Source organism: Xyrauchen texanus, chromosome 26 (assembly GCF_025860055.1).
Source record: "Xyrauchen texanus isolate HMW12.3.18 chromosome 26, RBS_HiC_50CHRs, whole genome shotgun sequence".
NCBI classification, from domain to species: Eukaryota; Metazoa; Chordata; class Actinopteri; order Cypriniformes; family Catostomidae; genus Xyrauchen; species Xyrauchen texanus.
Window position 1 is genome coordinate 25,354,280 of NC_068301.1, and position 26,339 is coordinate 25,380,618.

General features: G+C 36.4%; 1 protein-coding gene across 1 annotated transcript; it reads right to left on the minus strand.

Annotated features, from left to right (window-relative positions):
- Positions 1 to 692: 692 nt before the first annotated feature.
- LOC127620373 (protein FAM91A1-like) lies at positions 693 to 26,244 on the minus strand. Its single transcript, XM_052093591.1, has 24 exons — positions 25,998 to 26,244; positions 24,875 to 24,959; positions 24,508 to 24,659; positions 22,867 to 22,924; positions 19,729 to 19,796; positions 19,409 to 19,522; positions 18,675 to 18,765; positions 16,250 to 16,312; positions 15,868 to 15,974; positions 15,717 to 15,755; positions 14,477 to 14,589; positions 14,083 to 14,192; positions 12,826 to 12,935; positions 12,561 to 12,647; positions 12,120 to 12,249; positions 8,249 to 8,397; positions 7,454 to 7,588; positions 7,260 to 7,373; positions 5,522 to 5,594; positions 5,293 to 5,430; positions 4,856 to 4,963; positions 4,344 to 4,467; positions 3,982 to 4,051; positions 693 to 3,586 (listed from the first exon to the last, which is right to left on the minus strand). The coding sequence occupies exons 1-24, from the start codon at positions 26,067 to 26,069 to the stop codon at positions 3,401 to 3,403; spliced, it is 2,496 nt and encodes an 831-aa protein (XP_051949551.1). The 5' UTR covers positions 26,070 to 26,244; the 3' UTR covers positions 693 to 3,400.
- Positions 26,245 to 26,339: the final 95 nt, after the last annotated feature.

Below are 26,339 nucleotides of genomic sequence, written 5' to 3' on the forward strand. Positions count from 1 at the left end.
TAAAAAATACAACTTCAAAATTGTCCTATAAACTCAATTCTAAATGTTGATTAAACTATCTATTGTAGAAAAACATTTAGATTACTTAAAACAACCAATAGTAAACTTTTATGCCATTTTTGTCAGAGCAACTTAAAATTCAAAAACAGTGAGCAAATACAATGTCAAGTTTGGTGGTGAAAATAGAACTCACAGGTTTTTGATCATGCTCAGTTTGATCACTGATGCTCAATGGAGGCCATTTGAGGCAAACAAATTATAATGACAATGTGTTATTAATTATGTTTTGCTGTAAAAAAATAAGTAAAATTGTTATCTTAGGTCACCATCAGGGTGATTAGTGTCCCCTCTGATGAAGTGTATGTAGTTATAAAGACTTAACTTCCAGATGTTTTAAGTCATTGTAATTTACACAACTTTTTTAAGTTGGACCAACTAGTTGGTACCTTGGTGGGGCTGTCACATAATCTTATGTAGATCTGCTTAATAAAAAATATATTTTTCTATCAAGAATACAAAAAATTATGGTCAGCTGTACTGCTGTACGAGTGTAATGTTTATTTCACATTTATATTTTTGAGTTTGCTGAACTCCTTGCTGAGTTCATGGAACATCCAACTCAAATTTTTATGTTGGTACAACATATTTTCCTCAAGTTGAGTAAACTCAAAAATGCTTTACAGCTGGTTGCTTTACTTTGTCTGGATGAACTTCAAGTCATTATGTGGTCTTTTGTAGTTACTACGGTGATTAAAAATACATTTTAAAGTGAAAAGCATACTTGTATAGTTCCAGAAGGTTAGTATATCAAGTTTATACCAATGAATAATATAAACAGTATATGTTTATATTAGTGTATGAAACATAAAATATACAGGCATCAAAATTAAACCCCATAAAGCCTGAAACATGGTCACCGAATTGTTTTACGGTATTTTACTATAAATTTAACAAATGTGTATTTATGTAAACCACACTGAAACAATTGAACATAATAACTTATATTTGTAACTACAATGTAAACCAAAGAAAACCTACTCACATTAGCCCCGTCTCTGAATGTAACTGAATAAAGGATGTCACTGAAATAACAATGATGCTCAACATGACAACATCTAATAATCATAGTCTGTCTAATCACTTGAAAGTCTTGCACAAAAGCTCAGTCAGCTGTAAGTTTATTAATGGACCTCACCTCCAAAGTATTTGCAACTATTGTATAAAAAGTATTATTATTCTAAACTTCCTAACAATTTCTTATTAACAAATTAAGCCATTGATCATTTTATGTAACTTATTATAACCCATTAAAGGGCATTACAGACGATCAGTAACATTATGTGAATGCTGGTGTCCCGTACGAAACTAAACATTTTCAAACACTGCAGGATATTAATTAAAAATGGATATGGTAACAACCCATTGTGACAAAGTTCCTCTCATAGTCACATTTTGTGAAATATTCAATGTTCCTTACTTCAGTTACTGACCTAGTTTTAAAGAGCAAGTCTCTAGATAAAACCAATTTCAATTATTAAGCTACAAGATTAATTCTATAATTAGTGGCAACAAAGATTCAAACCAGCATAAAATAACGAAATATTAAGAACATTGAAACTGTTAATACAGCATTATTTTTTTGAGCTCAAGCAGGTTAAATGATGTTAGAGTTGTGCCATTCCAAAAATGACATGTCCCATTTCAAGGCCTCACTGCCCCCTAGTGATACCCTGAATTTGTGTTGCTATAGTAATAACATTAAGCAGGGAAAAGCAAAACAGTCTGCCTATTAAATGGGTGTTTATGTAACATATTTATTAGTCCTTTCATATACTTTTTACATAATAATTTGTTATAACATATATTTTGGTGAATGGGATGGCGAGAGAGGGGAAATGTAACAAAGCATTTTCACAGTCCCATCAAGTACACTACAACAGAGAGTTCCTAAAATGCAGGGTGACTTTATAAAACTGTCACTTATTCTTTCCTAACACTGTGACAGGGTCTGGCACAGGGGGCTGGTGGTTTTTGGATAGTATAGATGCAGGAAGGGTTCAATAGAGGGGAAAAGAACAGATGAGGAAAGAATGGCGCACAATACACACAACAACTCTACACACTCATCATGCAGCACCAAAATCTCTAAAATGTGTTCATCATCATCGCTGAACACCATTATAATGTTTGATTGGGGAAACACTGTCAGCAACCTAAGTAAAGGCAAGAAGAAAAAGTTCAGGCCACTGAGGGATAACTGTATAATGCTGCAGTACTACAAACTCTATAAACTTATACTGATATTCAACACATCTAGGAACTGATGGTACTGATGGATAACCTTGTTGTCACTACTTGCAGGTTTCTGTGTGGCTGTGTCCATGCTGTCGTTCCCTCTGGACTAAAGCAGAAGTTTTACGACTTTTATTGTAAAATCTCTGTATAACCGCGGTTAGTCCAAGCGGGAACTCTTTAAACTGGCCAAGAAAATGAGCGAAATGCTTTTAGTGATCGGCAGTCTACTGAGCACATAGCAAATAAGGCAGCAAAAAAGTAAAATAATGATAAAAGATCAACATAAAAAAATAACCAAATAAGTTGGTCTTTGGTCTCAGTGAAGCAGAAACGCTCCTCTGCTCAGCAGAAATGAGATGGACATGTTTTCCAGCTGGAATTACGACCCAATAACTGAGGCAACATCCATACGAAAATGTTTTCGTCTTCCTAACGTCATAGTTTTCCAAAGTATGCAGTACTTGAAAGCTCTTTCTAAAGTATAAATGTGTAAACATAGCAAAATCCATGAATTTTCAACCAAAAATATATTAGTGTGGAAGTAGGCTGATTATACTTATTGAATTCCAAAAGAAATCTAAAAAATCCACAAGCTTTGTGCAAAAGTAATCCTCAACTACATGTTTTCAAACCCTGCTGATTCAGTCAAGTAGTTTTTGGAGATTCTGTGCAATTATATCATGCATCAGGTCACAAAACATGACAATACAAGTAGGCGGGGGTTCATATACAGAAGACCTGGTGGACTTCATCCAACCACAGAATTGGTCCTTGGATGTTTTCCCAAGCAAAGTCTATATACACATTAAAAGGTCACAACAGGATATCTTTTTGCAAATATTTTTTTCTATTTATATTTAACCATTTTGTACTTTGAGTGAAGTGATATCTGACGAATAAAAGTGTTGGAAAGTGATTAAACCCATCTCAGTCAACCAGGACCATCAGTGCTACACTGGATTATTGATCTCTGGATGCTGGCATCCACTTGATGGCTGTGTGTGTTTCAGGGACACAGAGATAACATGGTAACTCAAGACATATGCAATCAGAAGTGAGTGGAATATGGTGTAGGACTGAATGCGGTGATTTTGAGGGTGATGTTTTATGTGGGTTGATCTGTTTGTGGGGCAGAGATGTGTAGGGAGGGCGGCGCTCGCCCGATCCATTCCTTCAGCTTGCCGTCCTTGAAGAGGAGGTTGATTGCGGGGAGGGGTACGCCAGACTCTGCCGGGGGTTGACTCAGGGGACCCGATACCCCGCTGTCAGGGTCCGCAGGCTGTTTGCCTTCCTGTGAGAGATGAAAAATAGTAAACCCATTACAAATTCAAAGAACATCTGACAGTGAAAAAATACCAGGGGTCCCACAACTTTGGACAAATGAATTTCCATGACGACTTTTCCAGTGGTTTATGATTAATGGAATGTTAAATATCATTTTATAGAGACTGCACAAACGAAGAGCAATTTCCAGCTGATGCAATATTTTACAGCAGAGCAAAACTCTTAACATTTATATTCACAAAAGAAATTTCATGACTTTTTCCATTACATATGTATTTCTATGACTACACAAACCCTAAACTACAGTTGAATGACATTTTAAAAATAAGCACATTAACATGGCTCCTATCAACATTAACCCATTATAGTATATTATGAACAATATATTTATTGAAGATTTACCTGGAATGATTGAACAAAACTGAGAACTTTCAATGCCAGTTTGCGACTGGAATGTAGTAACTCTTGAAGACTGCAAAAAAAAAAGAAAAAAAAAAGTTCATAGTGTTTAGTCCAATGACATAACATTGTAATGTATTGTATGCTGTATATTGTACATGTTGTATATATATATATCAGTAACAGTGGCAAAAAGGCCAACAATGTGTATTTAGACAGACAGATAGATATTTTCAAAAAGAAAAAAGAGAGACAGACAGAACAACAGATAGACAGATCAAAAAGAAGAGACAGACAGATAGATGGACAGATGGATGGACAGATGGATGGCTGGATGTACAAATGCACTTGTTTATGGTTGACACCTGTCTTTGCTGCAGAGTTTGTGGGAGACGATCCTCTGACACACTTTCTGGTTAAGCTCAGAGCTGAAGAGAGGCATTCCAAAGCACAGTTCCAGAGGAACCCACTCATCCTCACTAAACGACCCTGTGTACAAATTGAATTTTCTGAGTACATCATATTTACTTGGTGACACAAGTTGACTGGCTTGTCGATTACCAGGCCCAGATAGAAATTTTGTGAGCCCACAGAACTGTAGAAATCTCAGCAGATTTCCACAGAATTGGAAAATCCATTATTCACATAGTTCAACACATCTCACCTCCCTTATGTGTTTGTTTATAAATATATCAGGAACAATGGAACGATGTTTGAAACAACATCAGGGTGAATAAATGATGACAGAATTTTTATTTTGGTTGAACTATCCCTTTAACACATTTGATAATGTTTAAACCCAAAAATCAGCTAAGAAAATGCATAAAAAAGTCTCCAGACTCTGTCTGGGCGTAACCATTAGTGCAGGAACACATACCTTCTGTTTCCTGTTTCTTAATGCTATCTCCATTATTCTCCTCTGTAACCAGCTCGAAAGATTCATTGCTTCCATTGGCATCAAGCACTCCACTAAGCTCAGGATCTCCTGTGAGGAAAGTAAAGAGAATGAAAATACTGAAATGTTCCTTTGAGACCCCAGAGGTAGCATACAGCTTTCAGTCTGATTAGTGATGCAATCAAACATGCGGACAGCAATTAAAACACTAATTGGATTAGAGTCCAAAAAACTGGTCTAATAAAACACAGTGGTGAAAGCTTGGACTGGTTGTTCTCGTGCTCTCATTCTAATCTAATTGCAGCACTTATCAATATAGCCTGGAGTGGCTAATGATCAGCATAGAGGCCGTCCTTATCAGGCCTCTTAGTGATTGATCAAATGGGCAGTGTGGATTTGGAAGACATTCTAAGCCTCACCATCGGCGTCACTGGGTCGTCTGCGATGTCTGTTGTTGTGGTTGAGCATGGTGATGTAGCCACATTGATGCGCCAGATCCACTTTGTCCCACAGGATCTTAAGGGCTCTGTGCGCACACATATTGGAATAAGAGAACTCTGGGAGAGGTAACAAAAAGAACAGGCAGTTAGAACAGCTGTGTAATTCTGAGTGTTAAAAAGAGGGACGAAGACGAAGTTTAGATTTTACCTGCTTTAAAGTCTTCCTCGTCAAATGGGAAGGGGACATGGACGATCTGACCATGTCCATGCATTCCATGACCCTAAAAAGAGATAACAAAACTAGTTATCAACAAATAAAAAAAATTTTGATGGCCAATGTTGATCTAGAGAGCCAATAGGCTGATATAACACTGATACAGATAATATAATTTAATGATCGCAGATAAGATGTAAACAAAGTTGCTGAATTGAATCTACTGGTAACACTTTCTCTGAAGCCCAAATTTATAATAGACCTGATAAAATGTTATAACTTCTCGTAAATCATTTTATCCACAAATATAATACATGATAATACTTACCTATTCATAGTTAACCCTTTCAAAATTATACTAAGTAATGTGTTATATATAATGATTTCAGTAAGAAGTGAATGAACATCAATAAGATATTTTTAAGTGGTTATAAGTCATTACAAGTCAAGCTTGTAAAATAAAAAATAAAAAAGTTGTATACAGTTGAAGTCATAAGTGTACATACACCTTAGACAAATACATTTAAACTCAGGTTTTTACAATTCCTGACATTTAATTGTAGGAAACATTCCCCGTCTTTGGACAGTTAGGATAACTACTGTCAGAATAATAGTAGAGAGAATTATTTATTTCAGCTTTTATTTCTTTCATCACATTCCCAGTGGGTCAGAAGTTTACATACACTTTGTTAGTATTTAGTAGCATTGCCAAATATATCAATATAATGTATTTATTTATGATGAGAGATCTACTTAGGACCATTGAGGGAATCATAGACAGCTATTACACAAGGTGAAAGCATTCATCGATTACAGCACACTACTATATCCATGCTATAATTTATGTAAATACCTGTTATGTACATTCTGAAGGGCAGTACTAAATAAAAAAATACATGTTATCTCTTTTTTTTGTATAAGTTCTGAAAGGGGTGTGAAAACTTATGAGACAAAAGGGGAATGCAAATTTGTGCACTCAACTATAGAGTACATAATGTATATTAAACACCCGATTCGTGAGCTATCAGTTGTCTTTTCTTTGGCTTTCTATCTTGTTTTTGAACAACAATCTAAATCGAGCAAATCTGTTATGTGGCAACTAAAACAGCCATTTGGCTTCTAAATATTTCTGTTTAGTAGCCAATGGCTCCTTGATAATTATTTTAGTCTGGAGCCCTGAATGTTGGTGCATCTTATTTGGAGCCATGAAAAAGACAGAGCTGCTGTCCTCATATGCATAAATGCAATCTACAGTAAATACACTAAATAAAATGTAATGTACTGTATAGTCCAATTAAGACATTAAACATTACAACTTCTGCAATAAAATTGGATGTTGATTGTGTTATAATGCATTATACTCTAAGATATAATTATGATAAAGGTTCATTATTATAATGTATTACAACTGTACTTACAATTACATTTTATAAGGTGTATTGCGAGACTTTCTGAATGCATTATAAATACGGGCTTCATTGAAACTCTTTGACACAACATTTACTCTAAATTCACCAAAAATATTTCTGTTAACTGACCCATCTCGCACAGTTATCAGCCAAAGCTGATAATTTCAAATTGGCCAAATAAAGACAGATTAATTGGCCTGGCCAACATATCAGTCAACATCTAAATGCAATATAATTTAGTGTAAGGATCAAAGAGCGCCAGTGTTTCTGAATGAGCTGAATATGAGGATATGTCATGGCTGTCTAGTGTCCTTCTCCCTTACCTGAATGAGTACAGCAGAGTGGGTAAGGGCATCATTCAACATTGTTAGCACGTTGGATGTGGAGACGACCCCTGGGTCATGACCCCATGATGTAATAAGCAGCCGGTCATAGACCTGAGTAAAATACCAAAATTATTTATGCATCATTTAAATTATAAAAAATAGATGCATCAGTTATTATTAGCAAGGCTGACCTGAAAGATCTCTGGCAGCTTCCGAAGCCTGGAACCCTTGGACAGCAGCAGTGAAGGAGGGCCTTGACCAGAGACATGATACAGGTACAGTTTGAACCAGATGGAGCTAACCTCAGGAATGGCTGGGCCAATGTGCTGGAAGACAGACAACATAAAAATGTACCCTTAACCAGGTGCAAGGCCACAGTGTTCAGACAAAAAATTTGTTTGTCCACGCTGAATGCGAAACTGTCGTGCGACACCGCACAATCAGAGGATATTTTATGTCTAATCTACAGTTATAAAACAGCAGGATTTTTGACCAATTAGATTTCCCAGTGGGCAGGCTTCCCAGCATGACACCACAGAAATAGAAACTAAACGATCGATAAAATGTCCTGTTGCTCAAGGTGGTTGCGGCTAGTATTATTGTTTGTCGGTTAGGACACAATAAATCTACTACAACATAGATTGTCAACTTGCAACTAAGTAACACAGAATGAACACCATTATGAGATTTATTCCCATGGTGAAATGCTAGCCTTGTTTGTGCTTTTCAAAAAGAAATAAGAGACCTGAACAGAATGTTAAAGAGCATGCAAATCCAGAGATGTAGTTGGTGGGTAATGTTTCATACATGGTGCAACATTTGTAAAGAAACCCAGAGGCACAGAAAAGCTATTTAGTTTGAATCATACTCTCGAGAGGACAGCGATCTGACTGCTCACTGAGCATGCACACAGTTCTGTAAGTCCCAGCGATCGCGCCTCCCTCCCTACGGGTCTGAATGCAGTCTCCTGGGTGAGCTGGGGCTACCTGAGGCGTGCAGCTGCTGATTGGTCGGATCTCGTTGCTGAGTGGTGCCATGGAAACGAGCAGTTTGTAGTTCTTGTTCAACACACGGCTGCAGGTGGCAGGGTCCAATCCCAGCAGGCTTTCACAGCGGAGAAGGTCCAGAGGCAGGCCTGAAGAGACAAACAGACCCACATATTACTGCCAACCAGGACGTGGGAACATGTGTGAACTTGTACCGCTCCATACTTTAGAATCTTGGTAACACTTTACAATAATGTTCCATTATTTAACATTAGTTAAATTACAATGAGCAAAACTTATTAAGCATTTATTCATCTTAGTTAATGTTAATTTCAACATATAGTAATACATTTTTTTAAATCAAAATGTGTATATTATTTTAACATGAGTTAATACACTATGAACTAACAATGAACAACTGTATTTTTGTACAATAACATTAACAAAGATGAATAAATACCGTAAAAAAATATATTGTTCATTGTTAGTTGATGATCCCTAATGCATTACCTAATGTTAACAAATTAAACCTTGTTGTAAAGTGCTAGCAAATTAATAAAGATCACAGAGTGATAAAGTTGAAATAAGGACATAAAAATGACATGTACAACCAATCAGAATTAAACCGAGATGACACAATTTATTCCTAAAATGACATTTTGAATTTAGCTCATATAATTTACGTAGTAAACACAGTAACACAGTAATATATTGTATAGAAATTTTTACATATATCCTCGTGTGACCCGCGTACACTTCTGGATGTTGTATTTTGGCTTTGCTATATGCAACACATAATATAAATTAATTAACCTGACTGATCTCAGTTCAGATGTATCTGGGATGTCAGTAAAGGGGTAAACTTTCAACACATGGAATCATGTGACAAATCAACATAGCAGAGTTTGTCTTTGGGAGAAACACCAACAAAACTACAACTGGTAAGAAACCTGATTAAGTTTTTACACTGAAACCTGTTGAGTCAAAAAATTACAGTCTTGGCATTTATAAAATTTGAGAGATTTATTGCTAAACGCCATGCTGCTAAGCACAATGTACACTAATGTTTACAATAGCACAATGTTTTCATTGGAAATCCTATATTTACTGTGCATTTTCAAATTGAGAAATAAAATAAAATAAAATGAATTGAATACGTTCATGCACGTATTCAATTCAAGGCCCTGATGCTGGCATATAAAACAGTCACTGGGTCTGCTCCAGCATACCTAAAAACATTTATGCAGAGCTACGTTCCCACCAGAAGCCTGCGGTCGGCTAAGGAACGTCGCCTTGTCGTACCAAAACAAAGAGGCACCAAAACACTTTCCCGGACTTTCAGTTTCATCATACCACGGTGGTGGAATGACCTTCCCAACTCAATCCGGGAAGCTATCTCACTCTCTATCTTCAAAAAACGGCTAAAAACACATCTTTTCCAAAAGCACTTAACCGGTCACTAAAAAAAAAAAAAAAAATTATTTACATTTCTTGTTGCACTTAAATCTGTTTGGTGTACTATTCTGATGATAGTGAAACTTTGTAATATGGCACTTTTTGTACCACTGTCTCCCTAAGATGATTCGCTGATGTTCTTCCTCTTTTGTAAGTCGCTTTGGATAAAAGCGTCTGCCAAATGAATAAATGTAAATGTAAATGTAAATAGCTTTATATGGAGTTAGGATGAAAATAAGATGCATTTCAAACTGTTCCTTCAAACTAGACTAGTGAAGACAAAGAGCACACTGGAGGTTAAGTCATTCACTAAATAGAGAGCAAGGGAGCATCCTATAGCTTTCCTATGCAGCTAAGTGCATTCAGTACTATCATCTGTTCAAAGATTCAGTTTCATGCTGCAGATGATGTTTGGACACCTCAACATGTTTGGCAAAAATGGGACAATGATAATCAGTACATAGATCCAGAATTTATAATGCTTAAATATATTTTAACATGGTTGGCAGTGACTAGATGATGCTGGCCATTACTTTGAATCAGAATTAATTATTTCTGATGTAATGTCTACATATCTCAAAAACATGAATAACCAATACTCCTGGAAACAAAACAAACATATAAAATCTGACTTTCTATGGTTTGGTATAGTTTTAAATTTCACAAACGTCTCACTGTCCACATATGTTGCCATCAATTTTTAAGAAAACAATTTGCTCTAGAATAAAAAGGCCTTTTTTGTCATGTTCATAAAGGAATACTAGTTTCAAATCAAAAAGGGAAATGGAAAATGCACACAGGAGTCCCCCACATGTCTCAGGAGGTTAAATACATAATTTTTTGACATTGTAAAAAATGGCATGTGAATAAGCAATGATGCAAACAAATTGCTGAACTGATTAATTGAAATGGACCGTTCGACACAACAAAATTGCAGGTCTTTTTATGTACCCAACAGCTGTAATATTTAATCAAAAATAGATTCTTTTTTAAATCGAGCTTTTATTTTGTAGTTTCTGCGTGTTTTTGATGGTAGTACTCATATCCTTTCAGCAGTTTACTACATGGCCCAGTGTGATCATTAATACATTCATAGTCTGTATGTTTTGCGCACTTCAGACACAAGAGTGCACATGAGGATCATAATGATATGTGTTCAGGGTTTGAGCGGCCGGCGTCATACATTTATTTTGAAGCACTCATCACTTGCAGATTACATATTTATTAAATCAAAGACTTTTGCAGTTTAATTATCACACTAGGACATATTGCAATTTTAATGTAATTATTTGTGCACTCAAACATTCATTTTCATCCAAATATATCATATTCCATGACTTTTTGCGTTTTATAGCAAATTACATTTTATGACTAGATTCCGTGATTATGTCTGTGTTTTCTGCATGGTAACTGCGGTATAAGTAGACATCAATCATTGAATTATTGAAAATTAATTAATATCCTGCGGTTACCAACCACACTACCAACTCAAAGGAATCTCAATGGTCCGACAGTTATTGTTGTCTGAAATGTATAACTTAAATGTTTTGGGATTAACATAACAGCAATGTTGGAACAAAAAATCTTATTTTGTGCTATATCAATACTTAAACTATTTAGTTGGAGCAGAGCAGAGATGACAGCAGATGAGTAGATAAAATCTTTGTATTTGTTCAAGACAGTTGGCCGTTGATGTTGTTTCACAATGTGCAGCCGCCAGCAGCGACAAAACAATACTAATTCATGTATTTGACACCTATCCCAAGTCCCAATCGTGAAATGTTTTTTTTTTTTACATGTTACAAAAACCTTGTTAGCAACACATTCCAAAAGTTCTATTATACTAAAATATTTTCCAGCAGTACCGCTGCTCCCTATAAGCAGACTGCACAGTCTGCGTAGGGCATCAACTCCCTAGGGGAGCACCATCTTATCCTAGGAGGGCACCAGAAAGTCCACCAGCTGCCCTTAATTGCACGTTATACGTTATTCGAGGACCCGAAAGCAGTTGCGGAACACAGATGATCGCTTCGCGCTCATATCACGCGAAACCCCCTCCCGTGTAGGGCATCGATTTGACCGTTTTCCAGGACAAATAAGTATTTTCCATGACTGGAAAACTATACTGCAAAATTCCAGGACGTGTGGGAACCTTGCTTCTAAACTGTATCACCATTTTAATGAGGTTTAATTCAGATGCTATTAAAATTGTTCTTTCTTAGTACACTTATATCCACAAGTCGTGACAAACTGAGCTGCCATTAATGTGGCCTATGGCTGCAGTCAAAGAAAACGTGCATTACACCACAGTGATTTTTATGATGGTGGTTACATTTCTATATCCGGCAAAATATTGAATGAATCGCAAATATACGATATACAGTATATTGCCCAGCCCTCAGATACTGACACATACCTATATTTGGTACATCAGGGCCCTGGTCGGGGGTGAGATCTTTGTTGTAGCGCAGAAAGAGTATTGTGTTCCTGAGGGTCAGCGCATGGTCAAAATATCTCTGAGCCTCTCCTTCAGCGGTGCTCTCCACCTTTGAACAAAAAAGCATCCCTATCAGCCTCATCACACAAAGATGGCCAACATGCTTGCGAGTGTGAGAGCATATGTGAAAAATTTAATAACAAAAGGCTGGAGAGATTTTAAGGGAGAAATGCCATAATATTTATTCTTTTGTGTGTGTAGAAGAGATGAGAGAGCAGTGCCAAGGAGAAATGTGAGTGTGTGTTGTATAATCAGCCACTGGCGGTGGCCCCATTATGTCTCAATGCAAGCAGAGAGGCAAAGATAGTCTGTCCACTGCATATCCTTTGGCTTCTTTGTGTCCTATAATAGGGGTATTACCTTCTCCAGTTCCATGAGAAAACTGTCAAGGGTTTCATCAGACAACTTCCCCACCTCAAACATCGTGACTGCATGGCTCTTCAAGTTCTAAGATGAAAAGCGAGATTAAAAAACAATCTCTGAACATCGTTACACATGCATCCTCCTCGTATTTCAATAAATAATATGAAGCACTTTTATAATACACTGGAAAGTCACTTGCAGAATATCCCATAGACATTGTGTATGAAATAGGATTACATATATCTGCGAGCGAGACACTCACAGGGGAGAGATTGCCCATCATAAGGAAGGCGGTGAGAGTGGAGTCAAACAAGAAGGCAATCCTTTTAGTGGGGGCCACCGGAATATTTAGACTGCTCACACTTGCTGTGTCTGGATGACAGAGAAAATCACATAGTCTATTTAATGAATGTACTGTTCAGAGCCAGACTAATGTTTAAAAGGTGCAATATGTAACATTTTTCATGTAATATTCGCCTTTTGTTTGCCACTGTTTGAACGGCTTGTAACGCAACTTAAAAAATTAGCCCTTCCCGGACTTCCTAGGTTGCCTATTAAAGCCTGTAGACTGATTTTCATGCGAAGGGAGTGGGTTGCTTTTGCTGGGAAAATCCAAAGGATGTGACATTTATGCGCACTCCCGACAGGCATGCATAAGACAGTAAAAAATTATCTTCCGCTATTCAACAGCAACAACAAACTGCAACACTAGGTAACGTTATCTTAGAGATGGAATCCAGAAAACATCCGAATCCCAGCACAACACGACTCCAACACAAACTCAGAATAAGCGGAGGGACCTTCATTTGAGGATGAATTGGCTTTCTTCTTATTGGACAGGTAAGTTTACATAACTGCAAAGCATGTGATATATAGTGCCATAAGGATCGATCTGTTTAATTTTAGCTAACTTGATCTTGCCTGATAACACTGATGAATTGCAAGCAACCTGGCTTTGTAACTTTCAAATAATTTCAACAATCTTCTCTTTATACTAAAAGTCAGGTATACAAGATAAATTTAAGCAAATACATTAGTTTCTTGATCGTAGTACAACATATGACATACAAAACATACAATAGTGCAACATAACAGTGCAACAGTAAACTGTCTGGAATAGTTCAGTAGTATGTATCTGTATGTGTGTATCAGTATGCTATTTTAGCTGTTAAGTAGTTTTAGTTTAGTCTCAAAGTTTGTAGTAAAACAATCATAGCTGTGTAATTTTAATTATGCTACCTCATCTGACAGCATGATGCTAGTGAATCATATTCAGTCTCTTTGTGCGTTACGTCATTGTTTTGGCCGATGCTCGCTCGCTCGTGTCTCTATGGAGTGTGTGCACAAGCGCGAGCAACAGGTAGCTGGCTGCAGTTCACTTAATGGCCACAGGTGTCATTAATAACAAGGGTTTATGAATCTTACATACTGCACCTTTAATAAAACACTGCAATAGAGTGAGTTAATGTTTAAAGTTAAGAGGGAAAGCTGTTTATGGTATAATGAATGCTGTTCTCACCCTGGTCCTCCAGGCTGGTGGTATCCGTATCAGTGGCTGAGGAACCTGCCTCCATCACTGGACTGCCACCCTCCCATGATAGCAGCATCTTCTGGGGGTCCATAGTGCTCCTGGCCAAAGTAGACACAAGAGGTGACCCCAGATTCTCACATATTAAACCCAAAATAACGGCAGACTAAAGGGGCATTCACGTGAACAGTGATTTGCAGTGATTTGAAGTGACCAGCAGTAATTTGTTTTCAGTTCGCGTGACATACAGCAATAAAAAACACATTATGTATGAACACCCCATCGGGCTTGAGAGTTCTAGAACAGCAAGGTTTTTGTTTGTTTCTCAGACATAGAAACACTATTCATCAGTGTCAGGTCTGTTTCCAGATAAAAGACAACATACTTGAGTCTATTGACCGAAGGGGCACTCTTCCATGAGAGGTGGAGTTGGTCTGGGCTGATCACTTGACCTTTTTTAATAGCGAACCCCAGGCGGCAATACATGGACACTGCATTCTGGAAAAGCACAGCAAAAACTTAATATTCAACTGATAACAAGAACATACAATCTGTAACATCCGACTTATTCTGTGGCTGGGCAAACCAAAGTTAAGATTGTGAATACATATTCCCTGTGTTTTTTTCCAGAGGTTATTCTTTATGAAGCTATAAGCACAGGCCAGAATGGTTTGGGTTGAAGTGGAACAGAAAAGAAAATTGGGAATCTGTCACATATGGAGATAAAACTCTGTTGACTCTTGAGATGCAGTGAATGGTATGGAGAAAGTAGGTGAGGCTAGATGTGGCATGGGCACAATTCAACATCATAATATATTCCCTCATTTTGACTATTCTGTATATTGCTATGTGAATGAGAATGCATCTCAACTGTGCACATGTATGGGAGTATCAAACCACAAATGTGTGTATCTGCTTTAAATGTACTTATGAATAAAAAAAAGTATTTCTATTGTGAATATTTCTAATGTAATACATTCTATTTCATTACAAATTATACTGTATTATCAGCACTGAAATAAAACGTTGAATTGAATAATTCATATGAATTTCAGAATTTCTTAGTATTTTGTAAGCCCCCCACAGGACAAGAAAAAAATCAATGATTATGCTTTCACAGCTTTGTAAGACAAGATACAAATATAACGTGCTGGACAACATCAGTAAGAAGAGAGAAAGTTTCATTCTATTCATCAGTAAAATGTCAATGAGATAAAGAAAATGAATAGTGACTCTGCCGTATAAAAATAAATTCATTGGCAAAGATTTTATTGGCAAAAGCTTTTGCTTTTTAATATAAAGAGGGTAATGGCTTTTCATGATGGATTTCATGAATAAGCTTGTTTTTCACTCTGCCAAAGAGTGAAATGGGGCCAAAGAGCTACAAAGGAAATGTATGAATACAATGGCTAAGTCCTTATTCTCTCTGGTCTGCATTATACATTCAAAGGAGGACTAATTTCACAAGCCATTCAAAGGATTTTGAAAATTGCCTCTCAGTTCTTTTGCAGCTAGCGTCGGTGCATCCTGGACTCAACTCCCTCCCAGTAAGCCATACAGGTGTATTTTTATATCAAGCATTCCATGTAAATGACCTTCAATTTTCATCCCTGCATGACACATACCTTCACCAGGCCCAAGTCAATTTCCAGCACATTAGCCAGCTGAAATGACAAATAGAAAAGTGGTGTAAGACCATCTAAGAGGCAGTCAAAGAGAAATAAGACCGCAAAAGTAGTGCACTGCAAAGAGAAAATCATAATGCTGAATATGTACCTCAGACACATTAGTCTGCTCATCGATGGAAACGAAGATTTTGTAGAGAAGCGTTTCGAAATAATCTCCCTGGACCCTGTTCATGACAAACCCCTCGAGTGGCGGCACTGAAAATAAAAAGCAATAGGCGAGGGGGTGAGTCATCCACCACAAATATTTTCTCTGCCATTCCTCCAAATGGATGTGATTATCCCCATTATCCCTTTCTGATCAATGATGCTCCCATCTGCCATTACGTACAATCTGTGGCTAAAAGAGGTTTGGGATGGACCTGCTAAATCCTTTTAAAAGGGTTGCACCATATAAAGAGCCTTTGGGTCTGGTATCAACTACAAATAAAGCATAAAACCTGCAGCTTTATTTGATGAACTGCAGCACATACCTGATATACAGCTGTCATCTGATATGGGCACATCAAGATATATATAGCCCCGATTATACAAACCTGAAAAAAATGTATTCAAATTTGTAAGCCTTGGGAACAGGATGACAAATCTCAGCAAAGAAATTACTATATTCCGAATTTTCACACTTTTCTAACCAATGAAATTTGATGATTTTTGTTTAGTTTAGAGAAATAGAAAATTTCAAGCTAATTAAACATTTTAGAGCTTTGCATAACTAATAACAAATAAATCATATTCACTATAGAAATTTCCATGAAATTTCCATGATTTGTACAGGCCTAGAAACCCAATTTTTAACATCTTCAACTCTGGGGAATGTTTAGGCTGCTGCCTGCAATTTTTCACACTTAAATTTAAAAGCTCACCATTTACACATACTGTGGACTAACTGCCAAAAATGTTCTCCCTTGTTCGATGAGTCCCGTTTTCTTATACATCACGTGGACGGCCGTGAACATGTGTGCTGTTTACCTGGGGAAGTGATGACAAGCCGTTGGAGGGAGTGTGATGCTCTGGGAAATGTTCTGCTGGGAAACCCTGGGACCAGATATTCATGTTTGGTCAATTTGACACGTACCTAAACATCTGATGACCTATTCCCTGATGGCAGTGGCATCTTTCAGCAGAATAATGCACACTGCACACATTGTTCAGGAATGGTTTGAGAAAAATTAAGAGTTCAAGAGTTCAAGGTGTTACCCTATCCTCCAAATTTCCCAGATGTCAATCCGGTTGAGCATCTGTGCGATGTGCTGGACCAACAAGTCCGTTCCACAGCGGCTCCACCTCGCAACTTACAGGACTTACAGGATCTGCTGGTAATGTATTGGTGCCACATACCACAGGACACCTTCAGGGGTCTTGTAGAGTCCATGCCTCGGTGAGTCTGTGCTGTTTTGGTGGCACGAGCAGGACCAACAGCATATTAGGCAGGTGGTCATAATGTTTTGGCTCATCATATATATATATATATATATATATATATATATATATATATATATATATATATATATATATATATATATATATATATTTGTTGTTTTAAATCCGTAAGCATGTAATTCTGGTTTTGATCACTTCATCTCCTTCCAAATAGTCTTGTTTTATTCCATTAGATGTACTAGAAAGAAAAGTACTAGAAAATATTTTTTTCCTCTAACACCTTCCATTACAAAATTGCATTTTAGCCCTCACAGATGTGCTCGTCCATAGACATTCAGTCTAATTTTCAGTTCACGCACCACTCCCACTGTTTCATCGAATATCTCTGCCTCTGAGCGGAAGCTCAATCTAGGTGTCAATAGAAAGCTGAGATCCTCCCCTTTGATGTGAAGCATTTTATCATAAATACTTCTTAACACATATTTCTGATGATTTATTTAGCATGCTTTTCCTGCTGGACCTCATATTTAGCTCTGGACAACTAAGATATAACTTTGTATTATTCACACAAACTGGTGTGAATAGTAAAAAAGTTGTAAAAAAATTGCTAATTTGTTAGATTGTTAGACAACTGCCTAAAGTAAAAACATTTTTAACGTTTTCTGCTATTTTAGTGATCAGTGCAAAAAAAGAGAAGTTGGTATTTAATGTCTCAGTTGGTAGAGCAGGTCGCCGCTAATCGCAGGGTTGGAGGTTCAATTCCCGGCCCACACAACTCCACATGCCGAAATGTCCTTGGGCAAGACACTGAACCCCAAGTTGCTCCCAATGGCAGGCTACAGCATTGCATGGCAGCTCTGCCGCCATTAGTATATGAGTGTGAATGAGTGTGTGAATGGGTGAATGGTACACAGTGTAAAGCGCATTTGTAACCTCTAAGGTTAAAATATAAGTGCAGACCATTTATATTTCATTTTGTGAGGTTTTTTTTATGTTTCAAACTGTGGTATTAAAGCAACAAAAGAAACATTTACATGTATAGCCACATTCCTGAGAATGAGAGCTTTCGTTTGATTTATTATTTGTCTATTTACATGCTATCTGAAAGACTATATAATATTTCTAACCCATTACCTATAAGGGGCGCTGATTTGCAACGAAAATGTTGTCAGGCCTTATTTTGTTATTTAATGTAAATCAGTAGTGATGGTTATCTCTGAAAAGTTGAGATTCTATAACCCACATGCCTGACTTGTGTATTCTGAGACTTTTTAAGAGTTGACTTTTTCACAACATAATGCCAGAGTTGAAGAGGTTAAATATACCCTGATATTTTCAGGTTTTCCATGACTGTAGGAACAGTGCATCTTGCTTTAAACATACTACTTAAAACATAAAAATTTATAAAAGTACATAATGTCTGTTCATGTATAAACCAAGCCCTGTCTCAAGCCTAATTATTTTAAATGGATTTTTATTTAAGTGGGCTTCTATCTGACTGAAACACACAACACTCACTCAGAACCACATTGTAGTCCATTGATCCAGCCAGCTGGGGTCCAGAATCTATCATCTTATCAATGGCCATCTTCTCTGCCACAGAGCAGATCTGTAATCAACCCAGCAAAAAGGCACTAAAACTCAAGGCCTTTGAATTGAATAACTACTAGAGCTTTTGTCTGCATGAATCATGAAAGAGGAAAAATGTGGCCAAAAACAAGAGCACTGATTGATTTAACGTCATACATCTAGATGAAATGAATGAATAATTAAGTTCTATTCTGTCATTCCATTTGAAGTATCTTTGTAATTTTTCATACTCAGAAGCCTAATATACAGTGGGGTCAGAGTGGTTGGACACTACTAGTGACAAAGCTTGTAGTTTTATAGTTGTAGTTCTTTATGTTTAGTACTATTTGTAATCATTATAAATTAAATCATGAGCATTACAATTTAAGTGAAAAGTTGCATAGAAAATTTTATATTAATTTCTTCGTGTAGAGTGAACATGTACTCTACACATTTGTATAAAACCTCAAGGTCCATGTTATCCCACCATGATTTGATAATTTTCAAGAGAGAAAATAAGATCTTGTGTACAAAGTTAAAACGGTATGTGCTTATTTGGTAACCTAGAAATAGTGCTTATTCTTCATTTTACATCATAACATTCTTTGTTAGAATTTTTTTTTAACAATCTAACAATCTTTATTCCAGAATTAATTCAATCTTAAGTTCTAAATCTGCCTCACCCTGATGTCATCCTCGGTGATGTATCCAGACTGCACCACCCACCACGGCTCCACAGTGATCTCCACGGGTTTTGATGGCAGAAGATCCCGGGCTGATTTCCTCCGGAAGAATTTCTAGCCACAGACAGAAACTGCTTAGGCAACAGTGTGAGATTACCATGGGATGTACAAAGAAATGCTCTCTAAGGACTACTACATCTTTGATCTTCAAAGAGACCCATAAACCATCCAGATTTGAAATAAACATCTCAAGAGAGCTTCTAGGGAAGTTACCTGCAAGAGTTAAATTGATCTGCTGTATAAAACCATGAATTACTTACTTTGGAAGACCTGCACTGGTTCATCAGGTCAATATACTGGTTTCTGCCAATCCCGAGTAGCCTCAGACCTGAAAGATCAACAATTAGATCAATAAACAAGCTAACTACCAAACTATTTATTGTAAATACCACATATACTAGTATAGCTCTCTTAACGCCTGGTTAATAACATGTGATCCAATTACAAATGGTCAGGTGAGACAGATTCTCAAATGCATCTCTTTCGATCAGATTTCTAGGTGAGGTTTTCTCTAATTTTGTAACATAGGGGAATGCTCATTGTTATTTTACTTTGCTGATTATTGTTGTTATTTTAGCTCCAAGAAAAATTGTTAATTCAGATATGCATGCTTCACATTATCTGTGTCATTACATGTTCATATCAGGCAAACTGGAGAAGATCTATGAAGTTTTATTCATGTATATGCAGGGCTGTACCACCTTAGACATTGAGGGTACATTAAAACAATTGTTTTAGAATAATGTTGGGTACATTTTTCTTAAAATGTAATCTGGTTCTGATTACAAATTACACAACTAAAATTGTAATCAGTAATGCAATCTTTAATCTTACACTTTTTAGGTAATGTAATCTAATTGATTAATCTAATCAGACCTTCTGATTATTTATTACATGTTTTGACGAATCTCTTATTTTAAATGTACTAAATACCAATTTACCAATTTTTTTTTCTCCCCTTTTCTCCGCAATTTGTCATGCCCAATTCCCAACGCGCTATAGGTCCTTGTGGTGGCGTAGTGCCTCAATCTGGGTGGCAGAGGACGAATCTCAGTTGCCTCCACGTCTGAGACCATCAATCCACACATCTCATCACGTGGCTTGCTGTGTGAAGGCTCACGCTATTTACTCACAGCTCACCATGTGCCCCAACGAGAGCGAGAACCACATTATAGCCACCACGAGGAGGATTACTATGTGGGTATAGTCACATAGTAACCCAATGTGACTATACCCACCCTAGCAACCGGGCCAATTGGTTGCTTAGGAAGCCTGACTGGTTTCACTCAGCACGCCTTGGATTCGAACTCCAGGTGTGGTAGTCAGTGCCTTTACTTGCTGAGCTACCCAGGCCCTACACTGCTTTCTTTAAAAATTAGTATATATTAAATCAATCAACAATTTGCTATTTGTCAGCCTCTGATTCCATTCCCATTGTTTTCATTCAATTATGGTTTAAACATCTAAAAACAAATTCTGGAAACTGTTTGCACCTCTATTTAGTGCTGTCCGTTTATGATTAGATCACTCAAAACAAATGTTAATAACAGGTGTAAATTGGGCCTATGTATCTAAAGGAAGCTCATGTTCCTCTATGACCCAGATCCTTGCTCCTGGGGCCTCAGCAGCCTGTCTCTCCCCATGCACAAAGGCACAGAGGTCTAAGACCATTAGAGAAGGCAAAGCCTCACCACTACGTGCCAGGCATGATGCCAAAGGCAATTGGGTAAGCTGTGAAGGGCAGAGAGAGCAGCTTCACTTCAGGCAAAGAGATTAGAAAAAGAGACCCCAGGCATAGCCTGCTGACTACCTTCTGTCTATCCAATCTAAATAGCAAGTAACCCCTGCTATAGGGCAAAACCACCCATGTGCAAGGAAGACCCACAGTAGCTAAATCTGAGAGCAATCAGCACATGTAGACAGCAACAATGGATGAATTTCTATACCAATGCTGCATCTGTTATTTGCACTTATTTATTTCATATCTTAGCTTAATGTTGAGCTTTTATGGAGAACATTTCTACAATCAATGAGTTCTCTAATTGATTTACTCTTATGTTTTGAAGAACAAATGTATGTATGTATGAGTGGTTACATTGTAATGTAGTCTTCAACACAATTCACTTTAATGTGAGGTTGCAATCCATTTAAGACTGTTGACATCAATTCCCATAGGATGTCATTACGCCAGCACCTATTCTTAGTTTAAAGAATTATAAAGATGTGTGGGCAACCAGAAAGGTTTCATAAAATTTGCATAGTTAAATATTCTATGCCATAAGCTTTTCCACAAATAACACAAGGTAATATGTGATGGTGGACCTTTTTGTCTTTAGTCTAGTGCACTTGTTTCAAGTGTCCTACTTCATGGTAATTGCAAAATCCATGCATAAGCATGCTGTAGGAATTACTAGTCCAAAGTCTAAACACAAATTCATTTTATGTCAGACTTTTTTGACAATATTTTACCCTGAAAACTCTATGCTATAAATAATTGTGGATATTTGAGACATACTGTGCTTTTTCTGTGAAAATGAAAGTAATTGCTGCACGATTATGAGAAACATAATAATTGTCAATTATTCCCCTTGATATTGTAATTGCAATTAATTTCGAATTAATAGAATTTACATTAAAATATGATGTGTGTGTTGCTTTTGTGTGGGGCAAATTAATGTCATATTCTTTATGTAGGGTACACATTTAAAACAACTGAGAGCTATGCTCATTAATTAATTTATTGCTGTTTTACACATTTGTAAATAAAGACATTGGTCTTTTTAGCATATCCGTTCTTCAAATTATTAATACATTATAGAGAAATCTGTGATATACAATGCAAAAATATATATATATATACATACACACACATTTCTTTTTTTGCATAACTTAAAGCTAAAATGTTAATGAAAATGTTCATGATTAGTTAATTATGGTAACTTTAATTGTAATCTCACTTATTTTTTTGCTTAATTGTGCAGTCCTAATTGGAAGGGTCTTGTTTGTGACTTAAAAAAAGCTTTAAAAATTACAGAGATTTATGACTGGATCAATTGATGGATTCATTTTTTTGTTTTACCACCCTTGATCAGATTAAAAACAGCACTATTCTATTTAATAAAATCGTAGCTGCGCAAGACAGCATAATCAAATTTGAGATTACTCATAAAAGTCCACTCTGGTGATAAGGTGGCTTACCAAATTTTTGCTCACACAATAGCAAAATGCTTCCATTAAAACATGTACTATCACGATAAAGCAGAGCCATTCTGTGCCACTGCATTCTGAATGAGTGTTGCTAAGCTGTCTCATGTGGCTTGTAGGCTTGTTATTGTGCATGAGCGGTCAGCAACAGTGGCAAATAATGATTCTCTGCACTAGCAGCAAAGAGAACTTACAGTCAGCAGCAGTGAAGTTGGGCAGGGAATCATAACTCTTCTCGCAGTTCATGATGTCCTGAACGAAGTGGATAGAGAGGGTTAAATAATTTATCGTGGCAGTATGATATCATCAATCACTTCAAATGAAATTAATTATAATATAAAAAACATCAATAGAATGTTTGTAATGTATTTGAATAACTACAATAAGATTGTTAATAAATCTCTCATATTGCATATATTATCCTAAGATATTACATTAAATCTTTTTGTCAACTTCTTGTTTAGTAATTATTACAGGCTTTGTACTTCTTTTTTTAACATATTTTATTTCAGATAAAAGTTTTATTGAAAGGAGATTCACTGAACTGAGCATATAACGGGCTAGTGGGGGGAACTATAATTTTTTTGTAAGTAATAATACTTTTGTAATAAAGGAATAACTTCTAACAAATATCTGGACTTTACAATGCATATAGCTGATCTTACCTATTCTTAAATAATGCTTTTTAGTTTGCTATCACGATTATGAAATTTGGCTGATGATTATTTGTCAAACAAATAATTGCAATTATGATGATAAATTATTTAAGGTGTGCTTCATACACCTTAAGTTATTTTTACATATTTAACTTCAAATATATAAATCAAAAAATAAAATAGGAATGAACTATGATTTCCTTTTCAGGTTTTAAAAACTTATGTCATGAAAAATAATGTTTTAAATATCAAAATATTTCTAAATACTTATTATTATTATTATAAATAAAAAAAGAGAGATATATCTCTTTTTGTTCAACTTTATAGTTTTGGTCAATTTTACATTTACAAATGTTTTTTCAACTCATATATTTTATAATTTATTAAATAAAAATAAAATAATTATTACATTTATATTATATTTGTATTATATTTTGCAATAGTAAAACATTTTCCACTTTCATACATTATTGTAATGCTCTGATTAAACCCACATGATGCTTGGACTCATTCAACTGAATTACACACAAACGTGCCGTTTATGGCATTCATACAAAATGCCGCTTCAAACTCCTTATTTGGGCATTAAAATGTGATTGGAATTTGAAAGCCCAATAATCGCGGTTGTTTCAAATAACTGCAGTTTCACAAACTTCTAAAATATAAATTTACACAGAAAAGGTTAGAACGTGATTTAATTAAATTAAAATCATGTTAACATCCATATTGTTTATGTCTTGAGGCTTTAGTTTTGAAACAGTGAGTATTTTAACATTTAAGGATCGGCCCCATTCACTTCCATTGTAAGTGCCTCACTGGAACCCAGATTTATGCTTTTTTTTATTAGTACAGTGACAAAAGAAGATGCACAGGTTAAAACATACACTGGATTTTTAAACAGTACATAATGGTAAGCAGGCTCTCAGAAAACATCTCCAGCTCATAAACCCACACAAAACACTATACCTGTTCAAATAATGGACCGGCGTGTAGCATTGTCAGAATACAGTAATACAATAATGTGCATTACCAATAGAGCAACATTAATGGGTACTATCATTCACTCTATCATTAGAAGGGGAAAACACTTAATGACACTTAAAGATTAGACCAGTAAAATGCTTGGCAGCTAGTCCATGTCTACAATATGTTGTGTATTTATAAAAATAGTGACCAAACCTCCATAATACTGATGTAGTAGGAGAAAGGGGTGACCCGCAGACCCTTGACCATGATGTCAGACAGGTGGTAGGGATACAGCATCAGATGCTCTCGGCTGTACTTCAACAGCTCTTCGTAATACTTACGTTCATCCTTCTTCACAAGCCTGACTGTTAGAGACAAGGGTTTACTGGTGTTATAAATCAGAGTAACTGCGATGATTATTTCACTGTAATTACACCTAATAACAAGAGCTATTATTTGTGTAGAGAGTCCAGGCCAAAGATTGAGTGGCAAAAACAAATGGCTTGGCACATTGTCAGAATGAAATATGGCAGTTGTGGAAGAGGAAAGCAAATTACTTCTCAGTTCATATAAAGCTTACCTAGGTTATTGCGGAAGCGTAGCTGGTTTCGGATACTGTAGAGAAGAACTTGCTTGTCATACTCACGCTGCAAGTTTCCAAGACTCTATCAATGAAGAACACAATACAAATAGCATTATAGATATAGATATGAGGTGCATTAAAATGTACTCACAAAGGGTTTAAGTTAGAGTATGCATGAACAGTAAACACATGATTTTTATATTTCATGGCACTACTTATGAGAAAGGAGTGAATTTGCCAGTCAGTTGTAGCAGTATCAGAAATATTTTTTCTATTAAAGGGTAATATTTGCCCCTGGATTTGATTTTATTATGGTCATTTTTATCTTTAAGAGGAATTTTCTTTCCCTAACCATTTAAAACAGACTGTCTCATCCATTGATTTTCATTTAATCGATTCTTTAATGCAAATTTCCAAGATTGACAATTTAGTACCTCAAACCCTAAATATGAAATCAACTAATATGTTATGCCATAATATGTACTATAACTAGGACTACAGTAGAATATTAAGAACTGTATCAGATGTTACAAATAAAAAATACGAATTTATTTTTATCTGCTTCTCAGATTATTATTTTTCATGAGACAAACCCCCCAGTTATCTCACATGTGAGATGAAGAAGAGATTTCAACAATGTCTCATACATATATATATATAATACTCATACTGAATGTCAACAATGGTCTTAATTGTTTACATTTTAGTTTCCATTCTCTGAGCAAGACACATTTTCACTTATATCACACCACCTTTATGTTTTAAGCAATCATTTGTTTATTCAAATTGAGAGCCAGTTGCATTTATAAAAAAATCTTAAAATGACATACAATCCATAATCAAATTAATTGCATCCCACATGGATCTGCTGGTAAGCCAGTAGTGTCCTGCAGAGGAATCTGATGATGATGATGATGATGATGATGATGACGATGGTGGGTGTGTGTGTGTGTGTGTGTATGAATGGGATGAATGACAGAATCACTGGAAATCATGATGATCATGTGGATTAGGATGCTGGTAGGGCAGGCATGCATCTGTCGAAAGCACATTACTCCAAGGGCAAGTGAGCTCAGATGTTGTTTGATGAAGACGTGTGTGTTGCTGTGCGTTACTGTACCTGTTTGACATTAGCGGGCAGCTTGTTCCACGGGTAATTCTGCCTGATGTGAAATTCAACGTCCGTGTTCATTTCTAGACTCGAGCTCCACGTTTATTCACACAGATAGGAACGGGCTTTCGGGTAAGTCCCACACGACTATACCCTCCCGGTACTTATTCAATGGTTAGACACCGTTAAGCTATTGAGTATCTACTTCAGGAATATTATTTTACCGTTGTCAGTGATCGTCCACTTCCTTGTTGTATTTTATGCGTCACGCCTCTGGCTGTTTACGTCACTTCCGCTCAGCGCGTGACGAAAGGGGATTAGATTTGCACTATGCCGAGCAGAACAATCCTT